Source organism: Ascidiella aspersa, chromosome 2 (assembly GCF_963924565.1).
Source record: "Ascidiella aspersa chromosome 2, kaAscAspe10.2, whole genome shotgun sequence".
NCBI classification, from domain to species: Eukaryota; Metazoa; Chordata; class Ascidiacea; order Phlebobranchia; family Ascidiidae; genus Ascidiella; species Ascidiella aspersa.
The window spans coordinates 18155275-18179515 of record NC_139448.1 but is presented as its reverse complement, the minus strand read 5'-3'; the positions used below and the strand labels follow the sequence as shown (position 1 = coordinate 18179515).

The following is a 24241-nucleotide window of genomic DNA, read 5'->3' as shown; positions in this document are numbered from 1 at the left end:
CATTGCATAAACCCCAACAAAACGTTTATTTAAATTATTGCCTACTAACGTCAAATTGAAAAGAATGATATCAGACATACAACTGTAACGCCACACCATTTAGAGCAGAACCCCCCGCTCGGCTAACCTATCGCAGACAAAGATGAGTCAAAAGTCCCGCTAATACTAACACACATGACCCTTTATGCTTTGTGTTTGTGTTTTTGTTTTATTGTTTGTTGGTGTGTGTAACATTTAAAATAAATATGGTCGATCAAAGATACGGTATCGGTGCATATGAGTGAGAAACGGCGTTTTATAGTCGTTTCTACCCATTCATAATGTGTGGCCCTTTGCCGTTAACACGACAGAAATGTGTCTCTTAGTCGCTGACTGATAGGCCACGCCTGATATAAATATTAAAACCAAACAAATTACCATACCAACACTAAATAAAACTACCAAGAAAACATTTATTAGCAGGCAACAAGTATAAGGGGCTTTGACCAAGTAAGGACATATCTGGTTTTACAATCATGATTGAGATAGTGTGCCAATTTGATTTCCTTAAACAAACACAAACCATGCGGCATATGGCGACAATAAAATCTATTCGTTAGTGTTTTCAATTTTTTATTAGTTTCTAAAATACTAAATACCGTACATTTCAGTAAATTATCTAGCTTCTTAGATGAATGCGTCACGGCGAAGTTTCTTTACTACAGTGGTTCTCAAACTAGGGTCCGCGGTCGTTTTGGGGTCCGCGAGACAATTTTCGACCGCGCAGCACCTAACAAAAAATCAACACGACGCTACTGAGAAGAAATTTTTTTGTGCAATAAAATTTGCAGGCATCTTCCTTTTCCAAATTAAGCTTAACAAACACAATAATAATAAATATGCTCTACATACGCCAAATTGTGGCACGAAAGAAAGAAAGCCAAACTCAGGCTCGACCTATATACGCTCAAAGTGACATTACGCTAGCTAATGTAATTTCAATGGGTTTGCGCTCGTCATCGCAAGCTACGATTGGTTGTTCATTCACGTGGTTGCACGCTTTGAGTTAAATTGTGCATTGTGACGTCATAGTCTTGCGTTGTGCTAATGAGAATTGCGCTTTCAGCTTGCTGCGGCTGCGCTGCCTGATGTGCATGTGAGCTGTACAAGTGTACTGATGTGCATGTGAGCTGTACAAGTGTACTGTACGGTCATGGTTTCAAAACTGTTCGTGATTGCTTCACTCAAATAAACCTGTCCCATTGATACCAATAAAAACAAAGTGTTATTTAGTGTTTATTTGTGTATATTTTAAGCCTTTTAAGGGTACCGTGAGCAATTCAAGAAAATGCTAGGGGACCATTGCGTAATTTTTTTTTAAAAACTTTGAAAACCACTGCTTTAGTAATTCTTCAATAAAGCAATTAGTGTATTGTTACCAAATTTGTTGTTTGTTACAGCTATCAATTCAAAATTCAAAATAAAAAATTACTTAACCAAACAATTGTAACAATAAAGCATATCTTTTCTAAAACAGGACTTGATGACAATTTTTGACCACTTTAAAATATCCAAAGACGCCAACATGTGGACGATATCAAGAAATGGAGTTATAAGAAGATAGACTTTTGGAAGAGTTTTGGAAAGAGTTCACGGTGGCTAAGCTTTCCTAACTCTACACCACAAGGGAAAACAGAAGATGTCAACACAATTGGTGTTAAAAACGCAATATTGAGAATTACAAAATATTTTTTTAAATTTAGATCAATAACAGGCTTATTTGATAAAATAACAAAATATTGTTGTTTTCGCCGTATGGAAATTAGGTTGCCTCTTAACAAAATATTAAAACAAAAAACATACACGGCGCCAATGCTCGTATTATTTCTAATTTTTAATTTTTAAACTAGTTGCAACATTTTATACCAAATACTTCGTAAAATTAAAACTTGCCTGAGCGCATTTTAAAGACTGTTGCCGTTATACGAGCAAATATTTTTCCAAAACAATCAACGCTTTGTGCAAGTTTTATTGTCGCATTCGTAGAATTTCATGCCATTGTACTTATTTTTTTAGAAACAGCAAGATTATTTAATATCAATTAAATCTGGGTTCTTTATAGTTAAGTGATTAAAGTAAGCCGGAACTATCCGGAACAACGTTCCGGTAAAATAGTTCTTAGCGTTTAGTTAAAAAATGTTTTTAGCAGGTCAAGTTACTTTTTTAGCAGGCTAATCAGCAATATTTTTGAATATATAATTTAAGTTCCATATTGGCACTCGAGAACGAACGATAACCCAAGGTTATTGACGCCACCTCTGGAAAGTTTGCGTTGCGGTAAGTTGATTATTCTACTTTCACCCTGAGTATAGTGTGATATATTTGCCTACACATACTTTATATACATTCTACCGTTTATTTTGTCTTATAATAAAAGAAGCGGACCGAAAATTAGGTTTTCGATCACACGTAGAATGCTGTTTCCTAAAATATGCAAAACAGTCCCCTCCTCTCTCTCTTGTTGCTTACGAGGACTATGATCTTTATTTTCCACTGCTTTAAAAGTTTATATCTTACTCTAAATCACCTACATTACTTCTGCATTTTATTCTTGGTTTGTATTACGTTATCTTCGACTGATGTAAGTTTTTTGCTTCGCAATATTATTTAACAAAAATTCTCCATAAATAAATTATTACAAAAAAGACCAAGGGAACCATAGAGTAAGCATTAATTTCCTGTTTCGATAATATGCAAGTCTATGTTATTTTTTTGCAACTCTTTTTACCCTGCTATTTACCAAAGCAATTTTGTAAAATTACAAGCGTCTTGTTTTTTTCTTTGGCACTATTTAGTTTTATGTCTTTTTGATATGTCAAAAAATTTTACAAAGCATTTTCATTAGTTTTGCATACCCCGAAGAAATAGCTGATTTGATTTCGATCGGTTGTTACTAAAACACGAAAAACAAATGGCTGACGACGCCAAGGCATTAATGCAGTACTTCATACAATATTTTGTGTGAAAATCAATTTATTCTAAATAGGTGAAAATATGTCAAAATTTTAAATTTGTAGTTAAAAATCTCTCAGTTGTTGGATATAATCGCCCTCCTCGTAAGATTGTTTTGATATTTAACATGTAAAGAAGCGTTTCACTATGTCAAGTCTTTAGTTTGTGTTGTACTCGATTCAGGAAAATCTTGATTGATGCCATGAGGCATAATAGTTCGTTGTCTAGACAATCCCTTCATAATTGTAAACATGGCTGTTACATCTTGCTTTAGATCCCGAATGTCTCTTTGAAGTTTATCCAATTCAGTCTGAAAACATTTTTAATATTCAAAACCATGTTGTAACCGTGTAAAAACAAATCTACCTAAAATTTAAAGTATAAAGCACTTAGCCCCCAAAATCAAATGAACTAACAATATAATTAAAAATATTGAAGCATTTTGAATTACATGCTTTACAAAAGGGAACGTAGGCTAACCAAATTGCAAACTGGTAGTGTAATATGTTGAACAGACTTTATTCATTACGTTTAATGATTTTAAAATGATTATTCAGTTCTACTCACGCTTGGAGGAGATATCGTGTTCTGTATGTACTTTTGTTTCAATTCCTTTTCTTCTAAGAACCACCTTAAAATTCCATTTTTTCCTGCGAATTTGTTTGGCTCAACGCGTCGCTGTAGCGCCACCCAGCGCCGGCGGATAAATAGCGGCATAGCGTATTCCATATCCAGGATGCCATCGATCTTAAAAAAACTACAGATTGTTAAAGAATTGCAAACCTATCTTGCCATCTGTTCTGAATAATAAACAAGGTGACCCACTGCATGTCTCAGATGTAGAAAGTTCTGTAAAACCGTTTTATGTTTGCCACGCTCGCAATAATTTTATTTGTATGACTACAATTTGGGTGCTGCTAAACAGTGGCATTTGCTAGAATCACCTTATAAATTATATTTAAATATTTGTATTTAGAAAATCATTACCAAAATAGCTGGGTGGATAGCAAACAGTACAAAACAATACTAAGCATTAGGCATGTAGACAAATACTACTAAGCATTAGGCATGTAGACAACGTGCAACACAACGTACGGATGGCATGAGAAAACAAGAGATAATCCAACAATCACCATAAGTTCATAACAATTGATATACCTATTTCAAAAAATATAATTAAACAAAATGTGTAATAAAATAGGCAAAATCATAATATCGCCCATCTAAATGATATTATAAACAACCTGGAGTGCAACTCTTTTTAGTGAAGCTTGGTCTTGAACGGATGAAATGTCGTCGACTGCCAAACCGACCTATAAACGGTTATAGTTAATCAAGCGTAAGCAATATCGCATCTCGCATGGATCTTTCCATGGTAACGCATGTATCTATCGACAGATTACTGAAAAATAGTGGAAACTGTTTGATTACTGAAAAATAGTGGAAAAAGTTTCGCCTTAAAGAAACCCACTTAGTTTCGTGGATAATTTAACTTCGGCAACAGCGCGCTATAAACACTCACCAGCAGATTGGTAAGCAGCAAACCCATAAAAATAGCAAATACAACGAAGATGACGTTGGAAGAAGAGTCGTACTGCACCACCTCGTGATAAAGGGTGCTCTCATAGTGGGCCAGGAATATTGTTGCGTAATCCATTTCTCCTATCATCATCACTAATGTTTTCACGATGGAAGACAGTGGAGTGTAAAACGCGTACTGCAAAGTATTAAACAGCTTAAACCGTTTCTGGTAAATTATCAAGGTAAAACAAGTATGAAGGTCGGCCCAGAGGGGAGGAGACAACTGGACATAACATCAAGAGAATACAACGTGCCTATTCATATTATCATATTTTTCTTTAACTTAAACTAACTACTGATAGACTTAATTGCGCTGTCCGAAAGTATTTTTGTTCGTAGCATTCTATGACCATAAAGAAAGCGCCTGCTGAAAGACCTAAACTCTTTCGGCAATTACTGCTAAATCAATCGTGTTTTACTAATAACGTCTTTGTGGTGTGGCCATTTTATCGTAAGTGAGATCTGTATATATTTACACCACTCAAAAATTAGCAGTTTAAGAGGATAAACTTGTTTTTGTATTAGGCGATTTTACGTAAAATTCTTTACCAAAATTATCGTTAATAAATGCCAATAAATCGAGCAATGTGCTAACCATTGTTGTGTGCTCAAAGTGTAACACCTTCTTCTCAGTTAAAAGTTTTCTCAATTTAAACTAAACAACAAATAAAAGTTTTCGAACGTTTGCCGCAATACCCTTAAATGTATTAAGATTCAATCCAGTTTCACATAATACGCACGAGGTTAATAGCCACAAGAATTGTCTTAAGGTTACTTGTCTCATGATATCACGTTATGAGGTAACATTGTAATCCTTTTTTATTTTTTTTAAACTACATAAACAACTTAAATGACAAAAATATCAAAATAATATTAGCTGATAATAAATTAACCAAACCTGATTTTGAAGAAGAACATAAAACGCCATTGAAAAGCCGACGACGAACAAGAAAAGTACCACGGCAAACTTCAGGAAAGTGAAACCGACACTAATCACCATGAAGACGTATATTCCAAGCCAAGAGGAGCGTCGTACGTACAAAATAAGGTTAAACCAAGAGAGCAAAACTGCGAAAGCTCCGCATTCCCACTGCCATTTCTGTTATCAATTTGATTTTAATTAAAACATATTTGCCATTTTTGTCTGTCACGTTAAGGAAAAAATACCGACTGGCCTTTTTTATGTTATATTATTATGACGGCTGTCCACACGAATAGCCTTAAAAAATATTGTACAAATAATTAAGATCTGAGGTGGGCAATTATTGACAGAAGGCAGAGGGCGAATATGAATAATAAAATTGCTTGGAGGGCCTGGTCAAAATAAGATCTGAAATACACACAAAATGAAGAGTGATGTTTTCTTTGAAGAGAACCGGTAGCATTGTTTGACAAGCTGGTAAGAGTATTGAGAAATGAGTTTGTCGTTTAAGTGTTAATTATTCAATAATATCAAGATAAAAAACGTAATGCCTTGTTTTTACATTCTAATAGTTTTATAGAAAATGAGCCGCGGGACGAATATATTGTTCGCTGGGCCAGACGCGGACGGTTTTTGGCAAGTCTGATTTAGAGGGCCACATCACTAAAAAGTACACGTCTTCCGTATTTTTTTTTCTTTCTCAACCAACATATTTATCATAATTCAAAAATCGGTCTTGTTAAAAAGCTAGGCATCTCCTCAGTATAAATATATTTATGTTCACGTTAATCAACAAACCTCTCTAAGGCCAGTTTGGTGAGCGAGAGGGTCAATATCGACGAAAACAAGAATTGATAGACTGTACAAAATCAGCTCAATAACATTTGTGAAGTCCAGAAAGTATTTCATCTTTTGGTGGTACATTTGGAAAGCCTAAAAATGTAGACAACTTGACGTGTAAACAGATTTTTACAAAACGTTATTGAGCGGTTTTTAAAACAGTTTAACCAGGTAGTATTTCAGAAGTAAACAAAAAGTTGAATATTATTTTGGAATGCAGCAACAATTTTGACTGTGTCAATCGTCTTAATACTATAGTTTTACGTATGATCCTGCTGTAGGTATAGTTGATTCTACAGTTATCGTTGGTTGCCTGTTACCATTTTTATGGATTATTTATTTTTAGTAAAAGAGTATAATTGCTTACCTCTTTCGCCAATTGAATGGCAGAAACCGCTATTATAAGTGACGTAAAGACATACCGAACGTTAGATGGTGGTATACAAGTAGAACCCCAAACCTCCTGAGCGTCATTTATAACCCTGCGGTACGTAAATAAAAGATAAATTAACACTTAGCCTAAATTTATGCGACATTTTTCAAAACTCTTATACCGACCGTATTCTGCGTATACTGCTTACTGTAGAACTCTATAGATTGTTAAAGAAAAGTTGGAAAGTATGAATATGATAATTGAATATTTTGACAGTGAATCTTACCACAACATAACACAAAATGTAAGAAAGCAATCAGATTGTTTTTATATTACGATAGAAAACATTAAAAACAATTGTTGAATTGTTTGTTTTTGTCTTCATTTTAATCGTGAATACACGCTTTTAACTGTATATTTAATATAAATTCAGTAACGTACATTATACAGTCGTTTCCACCCTCCACCTGGGTCGTGGTTTCAGTTATGTTTATGGCAAACCGAGGCGGAGTCACAGACATGTAGATGTTCAGCACGAGGAAGAAAATAAGGTAGAATATCAGATTAGCCCAGTAGATGTAGCGAGCAAACTTTCGCCACTTATGGTTGAGCAAACTGGATACCGTCGGGTGATGTAACAGTCGAACGTTGTTTGACAAAACCTTTCGATAAATATATATAAATTTAAATGCATTGAAAAAAACACAAACATTTAGGGCGTAGACATCGGGTGACCAACAAAGGTCAAAAAAGTGAAATTTTGTAAACTATCAATATGAAGGTGACATCCCTGTATCTCGACACACTTATTTCTGTGGGTTGCTTTTTAACTATTTATCAGTATGGTATTAAGGACACTCACTCACCATTTTTGTTAAGACATGGTTTTCCAATACCGTAGCGCTGTGCTGGCAATACGGTTGTGCTTGTTTGCTTAGTTTTGATTTTGAAAGTTTTCTATCATGATCAAACGAAGCTTCAGCGTTGGTATCGTCGTTGAAACCCAACTGCAAAACAATTACATTTATCCATAATTTTCCTAGAATAGCCATAAAACGTTTTTAAAATCACCAAAATAATTGCAATTTATAAAGCCTATTAAATCAAAACCATGACAAAAAATATACATTTAAACAGCTATACGTGAACTTAAGATGTGATGAATTCTGTCGTACATTCACGAGCACAGATATCTCGAATTTGTCTGGACTTAGCAGTAGCCTACGCTTAGCCAAGCAGTTCGATATCCGAAGAAACCGCAAGACGGCAAGGACTTAAATCCAGCATGGCGTCCACGGCGAAACCCCGGTGAAAAGTGTTGGTGGGTTCAACATTATACAGCTAAATGTAGAAGCCTTAACCAAGCTTAACTTCATCGAGCAGTTTGCCAATAACAACAAATCCTTGATCCCCTCAGGAAACCCTTTGGACAACGTCTACCAAACTAGTACAAGGAAGGCTTTCACCCGCTTTCACCCGAAGGCCCGCTGGAACACCGGCACAAACCCAGACCTGGCATTTGCGGTGACCGCCAGTGGCTTGACACTTCCAGAGAGGGACGAGTGCTGGCGTTTTAACTTCTACATCAGTGATCTTCCCGCCACAAACTCCAAGAAGTATGCGTATGCTGATGATTTGGCGATTTTGTATGTTGACGGGAATTGACGGAGTGTTAAGAGACTTAGCAAATATTTGTCGGTCGTGTCCAACTCCCACCACAAGTGGAGACTAAGCTAAGCGAATCCAAAACGACATCGGTTTCTTCCACCTCAACAACAAGGAGGCTAAACGTGAGCTATCCGTTCATACCAATTGAAGAACTTTTCATTTCCACGACGAGGCTACATACTTTGGCGTGCATTTGGATAGGACAGACACGTACCGCCAGGACACTTACGTCCGGACAGGACTCTTACGTAAACCGTCGACCAGAAGATTAAACGTTCGGTCTCTGGCCAATGCCACATAAATCTTAGGTTGTCGATAACAACAAAACAATATTTATTTGGATTGCATAATTTATAAAATACCTCATACGCCCTGTTGCGATAACTCGGCCTATTATTTCGTTGATTGTCGTCCGTTGGATCTTGCCTTATCCAAGTCGGAATCTCATACGTATCATCAAGAAACTCATAGTTAAAAGTAATCTAAGATAAATCACATTTTTTTTTCAATAAGTATGATTTTAAAAAAGGTTGTCTTTTCAATTGCTTGCACTTTTTAAGAAGACAATTATCCGCTGCAACTACCTTACAGAAAACATATGCCTCTAAAATGCCATGAAAACATTTTACATTAAAAAAGTTAAAACATTTCTGAATTACCGAAATTTTGAAAACATATGTTATTATTAAGTTGAAATAAAACTATTTTTCCTTTCTTATTAATCGAATAGATTTTATGTTCTACATATTTTGGCATTTCGAACAAACCGCATATGATGGATCCTCAGGCCTCGAATCATTGGTCGTCATGCACTTGGTAAGAACCAGCTCCGCTGCATCGGGCATATCCTCGACCAGCTTTCGAAGGGGTGTCAGCGTGACCTCTATTAAAACGAAAGCCATAAAGCCAAAATACAAAATACAAACCTTGGAAAACTGTTAAATTTTTAGAAGCGTCTGTTTTTCCTTTTATAGGTGAATTGTTCTTGGCATTTTTTCTTGTCAGTTTCGCTTTGCATGTATCTTGTGTTGCACAATATATTAAATCGCTTGTCAGCAGAAAACTGAAACTAACTACTTTTATTACACATAATTATTTATTAAAATAGTTTTAAATGGCAACAGAAGTAGCAAAGCAAACAATAGCAGGCCTACTGTTGGCTTATCCGCGGTTAAACTTTTCAAATCCAACATTTGAAAAATGGAAAAGACGTAATATATAAATATTGGGATAAAATAAAGTTTATCTACGAAAAACGTTGTTAAAATTACAAATTGAATAGGGCTAAAATATCCCCAATCAAATTTATGATATTTTGAAGGCCGGAAGAACATAAAAAATAATACATTAAAAACAGATAAATACAAAGACGGCCTGATCGTTTAACCTGGCCTGCCATATGTTGTTTAAAATTAAGGTATTTCTGAAGACGTTCATCCTTTAGACATCACGATATGACCCTTATGCCTATTTTCGGCTTATTTCACTTATGTTTATTTTGCATAAGGCAATATATAATCCCGGCACGAAAACTCAGAATAAAATGACAGTCAGAAAAAAAAGTTGAACCTGAGTTGTCAAGCTTTGTTGCGTTTTTGAGCGACTCCTTCCATGAGACGTGGTGAATCAGCGACAGTACACAAAGCTCGTGACGATTGTCTATAGCGACATCCAGCGGGTTGCGTCCATCCGGCAAACGCGATGTGACGTCGGCGTTGCGTTTTAACAATAAATTCACGATTTTGCGGTGGCCAAATTGACAGGCTAAATGTAGCGGCGTTTCCTAAAAATAATTTTATCGCCTGTATTAGCATTTGCGAATCATTTACCCACTAGAAGCAAAATATTTTTGCAGCTCGTCATTGAAAATAGTTTACTTTCGCTTGGTATGTTTCAGACCGTTTCCGCAAAAAATAGGACTTGTAAAGTTACAAGCTCTTAGAAATAGCGTATGGGGCGGTATATATACGTTTTTACGGCTTAAGAGGTTTGCCAACCTATGATCAATTCATTATACATATTTTTATGCCTTTAAGATGCCACCAAGGAAGCTGATTTAAAATAACGGCACTTTATTTTAATTCTATCATTACAACTAAGCATGTTTGTAAACACGTGAAAATTAGTCAACAACTAGCACAAAAGTAATGATCAAAAGTTGGTTTTAATTTCAATGGCGTTGTTTCTGTGTAATAGCAACTTAGATTCCAATCACCATGTCACGTGTCTTGTTATGAACCAGCTGCGGAAAGTTATCCAGCAGGATAGTAGCCGTTTCTTCACATCCTGTAGCGACGCAAACATCAAGAGCAGTACGGCCTTTACTATCGCTAAAAAATAACAACGAGTTACAGCTTTAAGGCAAAATATTTGCTTCACCGGTGTTTTGCAAACGATTTTAGTTAATGGTTTTCTTACACGTCGCCAAGGTTGGCTCCTAGCTGAATGAGGACCCGTATAGTGGAGGTTTGGCCATTGGAAGCAGCCAAATGCAGTGGGGTCCGCGATTGCTCGTCCTGGTCGTTCAGTAACGAACGTTCACGTAAAACGAGCTCACGCACTACTTCTATTCGACCGTAATATGAGGCAAGGTGTAATGCTGTTTGTTCTTTGTCATTTCTCTGATCCAGGTTAGCACCTTGAGTTAAAAGAACCTGCCACAAAATAGAGTTTCTTTACTGATGCTCCGTGAGAGTTAGATGCACCCAAAAGTTACGCAGAGTTTAGTGAGTTTTACAGGTGCATCCAGAAATAAACAAGGTTTATTAATCAAGTATAATTTAATAAACAAAGTATTTTGCCAACCACACATCCTTTTTTGCAACTTGTGTTTGCGCATTGATTAAAATTCTCATTCGACTGTTTACTTGCCTTGATCGATTCAATTTCCCCGTGTATAGCAGCTGCGTGTAATGAGGTATTTCCATTATGATCACACGAGTTCAGTATGCTTTGGCCGGAACCCAGGGACAGCAATATCTAAAGTTTAAACATAATATAAAAGAAAAGCCCTGTTTGTTTTGTTCTTTTTTCGCAAGTTGTAAAGTAAGTAAATCAACAAAGCAAAACAAGTGATGGAATTAACGGTATTCAGTTTAAGTATGGCGAGACAATTTAAAATTCAGCATGCATCGTATTTATATTGACTTAACCTTGTTCCTCCTCTCAGGCTGTTCTGGTAAAAATGGAGAGTAAAAATAGTACTAACGTTTGCAGAAACTTAGGAAACTTAAATAGTTTTAATGAAAGACACAGACAAACATATGTGTTTAATAACATCTGTGATCTAGCCCCTCGGAAGTTGCTTTATGACCAACGATTACGGCTTCCGTATCAATAGTACACCGAAAAGCCATCGCAGACTCGTCGAATCTGTCGATCTATGATGCAAGCAGAGCAAGCCAGAAAAACAACTGGCCTGCAGTGAGGTTCGAACTCACGACCTCCGGTCAAGCCGGGACCGTCGCTCTACCAACTGAGCTATGCAGGCTCAGAGAGGAGCGAGTCGAGAAACAACCATGCGCCAATATTTGCACATTTTGTTAGTACAAGCAACATCACACTGGGGGATCAACAGTCCGTATCAATCAATGAAAGACACACACAAACATATGTGTTTAATAACATCTGTGATCTAGCCCCTCGGAAGTTGCTTTATGACCAACGATTACGGCTTCCGTATCAATAGTACACCGAAAAGCCATCGCAGACTCGCCGAATCTGTCGATCTATGATGCAAGCAGAGCAAGCCAGAAAAACAACTGGCCTGCAGTGAGGTTCGAACTCACGACCTCCGGTCAAAAGCCGTCAAAAGCCGGAAGCCGTAATCGTTGGTCATAAAGCAACTTCCGAGGGGCTAGATCACAGATGTTATTAAACACATATGTTTGTGTGTGTCTTTCATTGATTGATACGGACTGTTGATTCCCCAGTGTGAAGTTGCTTGTACTAACAAAATGTGCAAGTATTGGCGCATGGTTGTTTCTCGACTCGCCCCTCTCTGAGCCTGCATAGCTCAGTTGGTAGAGCGACGGTCCCGGCTTGACCGGAGGTCGTGAGTTCGAACCTCACTGCAGGCGAGTTGTTTTTCTGGCTTGCTCTGCTTGCATCATAGATCGAAAGCTTCGGCGAGTCTGCGATGGCTTTTCGGTGTACTATTAAATAGTTTTAGGTTGAGTTTGCTATACCCACTGTTGTGATGCATGAAAAGTGGTAATCTTGCAAAAAAAAACATTACAAAAATATTTAGATTTAGGTCTCGGTACAAACATCATATTTTCTAGAAATATAGACAATTAAAAGCACATTTAATTACTTTTAATATGTCAGTTCTTCCTTCGGCGGCCGCCAATATACAGCAATTTCTTTCCTTTGCATCAATGCAACTGGTATTGGCACCACGGGCAATTAGAAGTTTAACAATTTCTGGATGGCCATCTCTACAGGCCACCATCAATGACGTCATTCCGCTCACGTTACGCATTTCCATATTGGCACCTCTGTGTGTAAATTTAAATCAATAATGACTAAAGCGATTAAAAATGCTACCTATCGCCGCTTTAATTGTATATCATTACGTAAAAAGTTGCAAATATTTGAATTCAATCTTTCTCACTGTAAACGGTTTCACTACAAAATACATTCTTATCCCGTTCAAAACAACTACAGGCAGTGCCCATTTAGTTACAGTTTAAAGTAAAAATGTTACTCGCATGTTTAACAGGGCTTCCGCAATATTTAAGTTGTTCCTTTGAGCTGCAATCCACAGCGCCGTTTCCTGGTTATTGTTTTGTGCTTCGATGTTAGGTTTGCCGTTACAAAGCGTCGTGAGGGTCTCCAAGCTTCCGTGGTGAGCAACCAAGTGAAGAGGGGTGTTTCCGTGCTTTTGTCTGATGTCTATGTATTTCGGAAGGTCTTCTGAACATAGAGTATTCATCACAAAAATTCGCTGGTACGAAGATTAGCTGTAATATATTATTATTTTAAGGTTTCTGTATTTAAAGCAACTTACTTGCTAATTCATCGTAGCGGTTGGTGAGCAGTACAACTTCTTTGTCCCATGTTTCGAGCAACAAGCGAACGGTAGCTACCGACCCACTTTCAGTAGCTACGTGTATGGGTGTATCAAGGTCGTTGTTCTTATCCAACAAACGAGATACGACCTCGCTACAGTTTACTTTTCTGGCAAATTCCAGGAGTACGGCGGCGGCCTTAAAAATGTGGAACGTGTTACCCTGAATTTTAAAGATACAACAAATATTTTGCTGTGATGGATGCCTAATGAAACCTCTCGAATTAACGTCCAGCATTTTATCGTGCGGTGGCCTAAAATCATCTCATAAATAAAGAAAAAATCAGTTATAATACATGTGATTGAATTATGGACAGACCTCGTTAAATCCATCCCTGCAAGCAAGGATTAGCGGTGTACACCCGTTGTCGTCTTTGCAATCCAGAAGTTTGGAGTAGTTGTTGGCGTTGGACAAAACAAGGCGCAATATGTCAGCGTGGCCGTGCTTCGCTGCCTCGTGTATGGGCGTCGACATGTGGTCGTCACGGGCCTTAAACACAATAAAAATGTCACGCTCCTTTGCAAACTCAAAGTATTTCTGGTTTGATAGGTGAATCAATTTGTGCACTATGACGGCTTAAAAGTTCAAACGAGGAACAAAGGTGGCGCCTATATTAAGTTCAGTTTTTCTCACAATGTTTGATATATACTTGTCATTCGTGAACGTTAATATATAACGTGGAATAGATTTCCTACATACTTCGTGACATTAGAATACTTTACGCTTAGAACGGTATTTTTCTTTTATTTTTAGGAACCATAAAGTTTACAAAGAGCTCTCTCAATAGCAACATGTAGACTGTTGAACTATTACGAGTATATTTCGATTGGAAATAAGTCAACATTTTGTTAAAATATACACGCTAGGACAAAATTTGTCAACATTATTTTAAGACAAAATCATTAACAAAGTGCACAAAAATCGTTTACAAAATTAACAAAAATGTATTAAGCTTTTTTAAATTGTCGTTCAGTTTAAAATTATATTATAAAGAATTTTGAATTACATCCAACAACATTTAACTGTTATATGTCGTCGTAGGGACAATATAAAGAGTAGACGCGAGAATTTGCCACGCATGCCTGGTTTATCGCATTAGATTCAGATCGAATTTGTTTTGCTTAATAGTTAGGTATATAGTTGGGTATGTCTGATTTGGATAAGTGTATTACATAAAATTTGCTGTGTCTTCTTTTTGTGTTGGTTTGTAATTATCGAATCCTTTTTCAAAAATATGTTAGCGCTTTGTTGTTGTTTTGCGTTTCTTTTTACCTTGTATTTCAAATAAACTGTTTACATTGAAGATACCCCGATTACTCGGCGTATAAATGTTGTTGGACTCGGCCTATAAATGTAATTCGTTTGTCGAGGTAGTTCTGAACTGCTGATGAGGGCAGTTTATCCGTGATGACCATGCCTTAAAATATCACCTGTAAATTGGCTCTTCCAGTCTTGATTAAGATCTCCACAGCACCCAAATGGCCTCTGTCGCTTGCGTAGTGCAGAGGAGTAGATTGAAATCTATCTCTAGCGTTAACATCGGCTCCATTCTCAAGCAAAATATGGAGACAACACGCCTCTTCCATGCCATGTCTCAGCGATTCCGGTGTAGTAGTAACTGCAACGGACTGTAGAGAACAGATATACTTGTTTGTTTACATAAATTAGGTAAAATTAATATATTATACATCGTATGCTATAACAATTTAAGTACCAACAGTTGAATATAGTTAGGTATTCCCGTTTTACACATTGGGTAAGGGGGCTTTGTTTTATAACATAAGAAGGCTTCAAGTCTGAATCGCCAAAGATAAACGTAAATACTTTTCTAGAAGTAGTACGCTGGATGCATTTAGAAGTGCTTAAGGAAATCACCCGACAAGCAAAGGATTTTCTAGGAAGCCAATCGTTTGTTCAAAATTTAAAGTTCTAAGCCTTGGTCAAACTTACCACATTTAACGCAATACTGTATCAGCAAAACAACTGTGTTTTTTCGTGGACTACTAATATTTAAAAACACAGCTAGACCGTACCTTGGACAGAATCGGCTTATAATGTTTGGCGGCGTAATGGACTGGCTGCTTCTCATCTTCATCGTGGACGTTTGTAAGGGCGCCATGTTGTAACAGAAGTTGGGTTATCGCCGCGTTGCCACGCCTGGAACAGTAAACGACATTACTAAACACGAAACGCAACATCGGTGGTCACCAACAGTTAACTTCATGGCGTATTCAAATCACGATACAGGCAACCAGGGTTGCGGTGTCGGTTTAAAATAACCCGAATCCAAACTTCCGAGTCCGACTTCGACTAATAAAATAAACCTGAGTCCTACTCCCGAGTCCCGATTCCGACTCCGGTCAAGTGTGAGATTTTGTTGAGTCACGAGTCCGACTGCGAACCTACAACCTGTATTTCACCTATTTACGTAACTAAATTATGGCGGATTTTCAGCAATCCCCTGATAGGGGTTCGTATAATTCATTCACTCACAATACATTAAAAAATATCCACCATATGCTGTTCTACCTTTACAATTTCAGTTGGCGGCAATATCAGTTTTAAAATTTGCGTCTGTGCATGTGCACGTCGGACTCGGGTAGTTCTACGTGTTCGACTCAGCAGCCCTGCAGGAAACCCTTAGAAACGTTTTCTTCGTACTCGTGCACAAATGAGCAACTGAATCTTGGTCGGAATATATTCAAGCAAACGAGGTAAACCATTCGCGCGAATCCGCCAATACTTGCGTTTTAATGGAGAAAACGAAGTTGTACTAAAAAGATTCCACTTACAACGAGTTAAAACAAAAACTTAAGTAAGATTTGCGCGAATCACGAATAATGTTTGTATTTATGGAAGTAAAACAGGCAAATAATGTATGGTTTCGTGGAAATATGCGATCGAATCACGCTTATAAAGCTTATTATTTTTAAACACTTCTATTAAACGTGATACGATATGAGTGGAGAAGTTAATTAAAAAACCTAGAAGTTAATTCAATTGGCGACTAATACATATGTGCACATCCTAAAGGCATGGCCCCACTTAGATAACTCGTTAATCGAGAATCTCGAATAGTATGAAATTATAGCTGAAGTTAAATAAATACCATTAACAGCACGATTTCAAGTACAGTAAATACACTTCGCATAATAGCTGAGGTATTTTGTTGAAACACTAAAAGCCAACAACACTTAATTGCCGTACAGGTAAATGAAAAGTACCCACAACTTTTTTTTCGCAAAATAATTTTACATTTGAACACTAAAAACAATCAAATAAGTGTATCTAAGTTTGCTAAACATTAAGTACCATTTAGCTTTTGAGAAAATAACTAACCTAATTAACGTATTACATCATTTCTCTTTAACACAGAATAAAATACCTTTCTATAATTAATGTTTAAATTTAAAAAATAGGAGAATCAGCATACCTTACTGCGACGTGAAGTGGGGAAAGACAATCTTCAGCGGAGATTTGGTTAACTAAGACACTGTTTTGCAGTTGTATTCTTTTCAGCGTTTCCCGAATTTCGTCAAGATTGCCTTCGCGAAGAATCTGAAGTTCGACGTAAGTAGAAGTTTCTTGATTATCAAACACAGGTTTTATCTGAGCATTATCTGTTTGTTCTCGCAAATTTGAAAGATCCATGCTATAACTTTTGAATTTATTTAAACGTGACTATTGTGTAAACCCTATCCACACTTTAAACTTACGAATGACTGGACGCCTATAAATAGGCGCTCAAGCACAACGAGAAACATAAAAGAAGGTAAATGTTGATTTAAGTTAGTAGAAAGACGAAAAAACAGCCCAGTTCACAATACGAAGAAAATATGTCACTATAATGCGTAGTTCGAAATATGCTAAGGTCTTTACAGCAACAAACATATAGAACACTATATGTTTGTAGCGGAATCAGTTCTCACAATGCAAATATCACGCATTCTCACCTTTTCAGTGTCCCTTTTCGCAGTAGTGGCCGAATACTGCCTCGCAATGTCCTAGGTTCATGTAAAATACAGCAATTTATAAAAAAAATGTGTCAACATTGCTGCACTGAATAGGTTGGAAATAACCTTGACCCGTGCAAGATAAATGTCAATCTAAATTTCTGATTAGTAACAGCAGACTACTCTAGCAAACTAGCAATTCAGGTCAGACGCACTATTAAAAGATCTTAATATATATATAGGCCTATAAATATATATATATATATATTTCGCCAGCCAAGGCATTGTTAGCATCGTTTTAATTCGAATTAGGCTAGCTTTGCTAGATTATTCTTCTGTTGTTTAATCGTGTCAACATGGCATACTGTACATACCCCCTATGCAGCATACAGATTTTTTTGTGTTTATTCAAGACTCTTGAAAATGTTCATATTTTTGGCATATCAAAAAGACAGGCAATTATAAAACGCCAAAGGAAAACAAGACGCTGGTCATTTTTAAAAATTGTCGAGCAAACGGTTAGTTAAAATACAAGGTAAAAAGAATTGTAGAAAATTAACAAGATTTAGCATGTTATCAAAACAGGAAATAGGATAATTGCAAATTACAAGCGAAAAAGACAGCAATTAATGTTCAACACCTTTGTCCAATTAAAGACACGCGATTGTGTAAACAGGGGTTATTAAACTGGGGTACATGGACCCCTTAGGGGTCTAGTTTTAAAGGGTCCATGCAGGCTTACTGGGATCTTAGTGTATAATTTAAAATAGAATTATTTTTTAAAAAGAAAAAATTACGGTTTTGCGATAAACGTTACCGATTTTCTTCACGCGAACCTCTTGAACGTCTTATATATGTACTTTTTGCACTTTACGCTTTCCACTTGGTTTATGTGCTTGAGTTAAAATATTTTTCGTCAATTTAACCCAATAAACCACGGATACTCGACTAGCGTTGGCAACGGCCTATACGAAAACAAACACTTTTTTTAAGATCCAGTCAATGCAGTTAAATATTTCCAAATAGTGCAAATGTAACAGTCTAAGGAGCAAATGGAGATTTATTGATCTGCTACGGTCAGCTCGTGGTGAATATGTCTTTTCCTGCTTAATATCACCTAAATCTGCAATAATCGTATGTTCGCACGCGCAACTGCTTTGTTGTCACAAGAACGACCGAGAACAACAGGTTTGCTGATGTTGCTGTTTTATGGCGTAACAATACTCAATATAACGTCATTTTTGAAAACCTCCATACGTTCAGGTGAGAAAATTATTCTACCTACCCCTGGTCCTAATCCGGATACACATATTTTGCCTGTGATCTAGAGATGTCCGATAATATCAGATCGAAGCCGATATCCGAAGTGGTAGTAGTCGCTCAATACTAGGGGTGTCGATCCGATACCAAATCATTTAGTGCAATACAGCCTTGTTCTGCGACCTAATTTAACTTTTCGTCTTTGAAACCTAAATTGCTGAAACAATTACATTAACAATAGTAGATAAATAGGCTTCTTATCGCATTTAAAACTTAAGTTTAATATCCTGAAAATCATTACCGTTTAACTTATCTATTTGATCAATTTGCTTTTTGACTATAGTAATTACGTGTATTGGTATTGAATCGGGAAACTTTTTGTCCACAATATCGCGCATTGGAATGAAATATCAAGTATCGGACACCCTTACCCCCTATCTTAATTTAATTATGTTACGCTCTAAACCGGTGGTTCTCAACCTGGGGTCCGCGGTATCTGAGGAGTCCGCAAAGCAGTTTTATTGCATCCGCAAAGGAAACTCTGAGTTAACGATACTGTTAATCGATCTTAAAAATAACACGTTGCTATTTATCGAGATATTTATAATTGTTTTTTATGTAGTTGTGCGCCACGTGACATGACGAATAAATACTACAAAGTGTTATTTTTAACAATACCCGAAAGTCTTTTATGTGCCTCATGCGTCATGTCGTACCCTTTTATTGGTAAAACTTTAATTAAACGGATATGTGACGCATGCGGCACATTAAATAGATTCTAATATTTCTCGAAATAACGGCATTTATAGTCTAATTTAACATAGATTGAACTGTACGCATATCATCTTTGGTTAAATAGATAGTAAAACGAATAAAAGTTCGCGCTACGCGCGAAAAAAAAGTATTTCCATAGTTAAACTTTAGTAAAAGTATAGTTTAGGGAGGCCCGGCCTGTGGTGATTTGTGATGCAACAATGAGTCAAATTTTTGCTTACCGGAACTTTTTGTCATTCCTAAGTGGTCAGCAAGAACAAAAGTCTTGTAAGTTTGGAACTATTGTCTCGTAGCCACATCAGCCTATACGCTTTGTCTTGCATCTCAATTATGAAGCCTGGTCAATGTCCATAAACCTTTTTTACCATCTTGTTGCACAAAGACGATAATATTGTATCACAAACTAAAGTAGGGTTGTCTGATTGTTGACAGTTTATTCAGATACCGACAGGCGTGGATCCAGGATATTTTTTGGGGGCTTGCATTTTTCAATTGATGACGTCGCAAAGTTACGTCATAACGTGACGTCACAAACTTACGTCAAAATTTGACGTCACAAAGTTAATCTAAACTAGACTTCATGAAGAAGTAATTTAGAACAGTGCTCTTCAACCGGTGTGCACGGTGCACCACCAAAATATGCATGGGGTGTATCAGTACGAAAAGGTATACAAGGGTGCATCATAAACTTTTAATAAACCATTAATATTTGACATTCAGTATATTAGAAAAAATGTTGGTTTTAGTTGATGTATAAATGAACCTCTGTGTTTACTTAAAATGTTGATGCGACAGCTCCGCTCGGTTTAATTGACATAATGATATTGATATGCATTATGATTTTTCATATTGCTTTTTACCTTAGTTTACCTTTTAAGCAAACAGGGTGCATGAGTTCGTCATAACAATTTTAAGGGTTCACCAAGCCAAAAAATGTTGAAGAGCACTGATTTAAAACACTACACAGTTCGTTCATTTGTTAAAGTTTTAGGTTGGAGAGCGGTTACTTTTAATACAAACGCTATATTACAAAGATGTTATCGATTCGGGCAATGCGAAACAACGCCTTTATATTTATTTTTTCGATGGTGTAATAAGACGCACAACGCATATGGGCTAAAACAAATTTCTCAAAATACATCAAAATATTTAAGAAACGCCAACCAAATTCACAAAAAATTGTATTTACGTATAGGTGAAATAGGCAAGAAATACAGTTTTTTTGGAGGGGCATGGCCTGAATCCACTCCTAGATATTAATATAAAAATATTGCGATAAAAATCGAGGTCAAATTACGTTATTACTATGATTAAACAAGTAAATAAATGATAATATTTCCAGGTCATAAGTCCAGAATTTGCTTTAGGGTTAAGAATACTAGTTTCCTCCCGTTTTTTTAGTTCACCGTTTAAGTTCAAAGACAAATCATGGCTAAAGTTTAAAGGGCAAATCATGGCTATATAGGTAAGCTGTCACTATAGCCGAAGTCAACTATAGGCCAAGGGTTTTCAAACTGGAGTGTACTTACCCCCAGGGGTCCTTAAAGTGGGGTACGCGTACCCTACAAATTACTGGCAAAATATTTTCCGCAACCCTGATTCATAGAAATCGTTGCTAACGTTTATGTGGAGATCAAGAAATATTTTTTGCACCCTTCGGAATAAGTATAGTTTGAACGTAACACACAAGATTTTGTATTTCTTGTGACGCTAGTGATCGCAACTAGCAAACTTAAGTTTATCCACTGCCGTTCTGGTTGTAAGCCAGAAATATCTAGGGATATTCGGCTCTCATGCGCCAATAAGTTAAAAACATTAATTATTTTAAGGGGTACGTCACACACGCAGATAATTAATTGAAAAGGCTATACGCAGCTGAAAAAACTTTGACAACACTCCTACAGACGATTCCTACTGTATTAGAATGTGATTCTAATGACTCTGGGTATTTGTAATATACCAAATATGGATCGCACAAGTTTCAGAAAACTAAATGTGTGTCGTGAGAACAAAACAGATTAGAACCACTGCTCTATGGCTATAGTGGGCGACGTCACACAGTCCATATCATTGACACGTTTAACCAATTCAAATGAAAATGTTTAAAACTATAATATGTTTCAATGCCTACACTTCTGGTGTCCTAACTAAATATAGCCATTTCCCATTTTCTTACTTGTCGGCCTTAGTATAGCTTAGGAAGGAAAGCGTTATTCTGCACCTAATATTTGGTTAAACCTAGTTCTTTCGCCACAAATTTTTTTTTTGTCAGTATTACTGTCAGTATTTCAGCGCACTTATAACACGATTTAGGCTATTCATTAGTGGAAAGCAAACAATCCTTTCTCCTAAACCTAAACAACTTTGGCAGAATCGATACTAGTAAAAATAAGGCATTAACCTACTATTTAGAACATAAAAAACACCATTAGACGGTAAACAAAGAGGAAGTAATTTAAAAAGTATTTTAGATTAATGCGACTGCAGCACAGCCGTTATAAACATAATTCGAAGGAATAGCCAAGCGTACAGTTGCGATAGGGATAAAAGCATGTTTCAACTGCATCATGTTTGGCAAAGAAAATATAAAATTAGTTAATTTAATGGAAGAGGTTTAAAACCTCATTACATTGACCCTTTTATTACAAGAAAAAAATTGCTGTAGACTAAAGAAGGCAAGTACCTATAAAAAGTCGGGTCCGCCGCATGATTGTCTTGGTGTCAATTGAACACAAGTTAACAATCCTGCCAAAAACGCGGCTCTTTTTCCTTGAAATACATAGGCTAAGTAAATTCAAGTTTCTACATCTTTGGTTGCATCATAAACACTCTTTCCAGGGACTAATCTAATCATGACACCTCCAAAAGTCTAATTTTAGCCTCTTTTATAGACTAACATGGAAGTTTATTTTCACGCTTTGGGTGAAGTATCTGTCTTTCTCGTATGTTCCACGCGTTTTTACAGGCAAACGATGTCCTCTGTACCGCGGCACTCTCTCATAAGAAAGTTTTTTCAAACCTGATTGTTACGCTAAAGCCTAATATTTTAAAGTGGATTTTTTGGCTTCGGTCGAATGTATTCCGTCTTTTTCTTTATAATATGGACCAAAATTAGTATAACGTCCGTTTTCCAATCTCTAAAACATCCCGATTCACATTTTGTTAAACTGATTTAGCTAATTCCTTGTTTTGTGTTTCTTCCGATTTCTACAGTATTTCCCATATGGTCACGGTAACACAAGTAACACATTGGCAACTGAAAGCCTCTCAGAATGCATAAAAAAGCATTGTAATTTTCTTGTATTTTTTTTGTGGGAATTTTTTTACGTATTTTACCTTCATTTTAGGTCAACGCTTCCCATAACTTGATAAATGCCAATATATAGAGCACTGTAGCCTACATATATGTTTACTGTGCTCAGTGCGTCATGTCCCTCTCTAAATTTAAATTTACGTTTTAAACAAATAGCCGCAATTTTGTAGCGCTTCCCGCAACGCCCTGTCGCCTTTTCTTTAAATTCGACTTCAGTTGCGCATTTGCGCACAACTCCTAACGTAATAACAGGTTTTTAGCTTATTTGTTTTATTGCGTCACAGTATGACTTCATATTGCGCGTATTTGAGAACCTATTTTTAATCCGGCCCGCTACAACATATTTCGTTTCTCATGGAGCCCGAGGTAAAAAATAGTTGCTCACCCCTGATCTAATCCATTACCGTTAAATTTGATACTGTGCCGCAAGCTGCCAATGTTTGAAAAACACTAATCTAGATAATAATAAATGCTGGTTTGTTTTAAATAACTCAGGGATGAAATCCCAAGTATTAACAAATGCTATAAGTTAAACGAAAAAATACGTTTGTACTTCAGGTTTTTTTCAGTATTATTTCCTAAATACCGGATGAAAGTAGAATTACTTGGTTTATTACAGAAATGATTAATGCGATGACATAACACTTATTGCCACTCAACATGTTATGAGCAGTCAAAGCCTAATTTGCATTATAGTTTCTATATATAAAATCAGACACTAACCAAATTTAAAGTGCGGCGATTTAGTTTCGTTGGATCATCTACGCTTGTCATGGAGGAACTTTTATGAGTCAAGCTTAAATCTTCTCCATTCCCATATTTTTCAACATATTCAGAGAGATACGCTGGTTTCTTGATATCCACAAGCCGGTGTGTCTGCCTTGAGTTATATTCCATTGATGAGTTCTAGAATGTTATACAGAGGTTATTGGCGTAATTGTTACAGCAGAAATACACAAAGTTGTAAAACTTGAATAGTTTTTGTTTTTGGTGTGTAAAACTTTATTAATTTGACCTATAACCACCAATCAGTACTAGATCATCGGTGGCCGTGCAGTTTTATACACAGTAGACATTTCAATAAAATTAAGCATTTCCTGATAAATACTTCTAAACTGGTTATATGGTTGACAAGCTTATTTTAGCCAGCGCATAGTCTTCAATATGCGCTGTAGCATGTCATGTAGCGTAGTACATATCCGGATGATTCAGTTTTACCTGAATGACGAACATATATTTACTCATGGTTTCCGGTAGGCCTATCTACTATCTCCAAAGTTTAACCACTTGAAAGATTTGCAAATTCCATACCGCTTACCTATGCCATATAGCCTATAGGTGGGTTGGCAACCTTCTCAGCTTGCGAGCCGTGTTTCAAATTCAGTAGTTAAATCAAGAGCCACATGAAGTGGATTAAATTATGTGGGAATCGCCAAAATATGCGGGAGTATAGTCAGTTGAAAAGGCCATGTGTTCAATACATGGCCGGTAAAA

General features: G+C 36.6%; 1 protein-coding gene and 1 non-coding gene across 2 annotated transcripts; one reads left to right on the top strand and one right to left on the bottom strand.

Annotated features, from left to right (window-relative positions):
* Positions 1-2831: 2831 nt before the first annotated feature.
* LOC146164150 (transient receptor potential cation channel subfamily A member 1 homolog) lies at positions 2832-23992 on the bottom strand. The gene is made up of 24 exons (XM_083380677.1): positions 23966-23992; positions 17401-17451; positions 16881-17005; positions 15481-15604; positions 14878-15075; positions 13766-13936; positions 13387-13585; positions 13088-13292; positions 12691-12874; positions 11247-11354; positions 10794-11029; positions 10591-10705; positions 9945-10158; positions 9143-9258; positions 8738-8857; positions 7574-7714; positions 7149-7369; positions 6702-6816; positions 6293-6427; positions 5471-5671; positions 4514-4708; positions 4236-4304; positions 3559-3738; positions 2832-3301 (listed from the first exon to the last, which is right to left on the bottom strand). The coding sequence occupies exons 1-24, from the start codon at positions 23990-23992 to the stop codon at positions 3137-3139; spliced, it is 3615 nt and encodes a 1204-aa protein (XP_083236803.1). The 3' UTR covers positions 2832-3136.
* On the top strand, positions 12380-12454 carry Trnaa-ggc (transfer RNA alanine (anticodon GGC)). The gene has a single exon. It is a non-coding gene; the product is annotated as a tRNA-Ala (tRNA).
* Positions 23993-24241: the final 249 nt, after the last annotated feature.

What these genes read in the sequence shown, in the direction of transcription:
- LOC146164150 (XM_083380677.1), bottom strand. Translation starts at nt 23,992, where the DNA reads ATGAGTAAATATATGTTCGTCATTCAG. An exon ending in ATAAGCCGATTCTGTCCAAG is followed by an intron (nt 15,076 to 15,480) that starts GTACGGTCTAGC and finishes TGTTCTCTACAG; the next exon opens with TCCGTTGCAGTTACTACTAC. An exon ending in CTGGAAGAGCCAATTTACAG is followed by an intron (nt 13,937 to 14,877) that starts GTGATATTTTAA and finishes ATTGTGTTTAAG; the next exon opens with GCCCGTGACGACCACATGTC.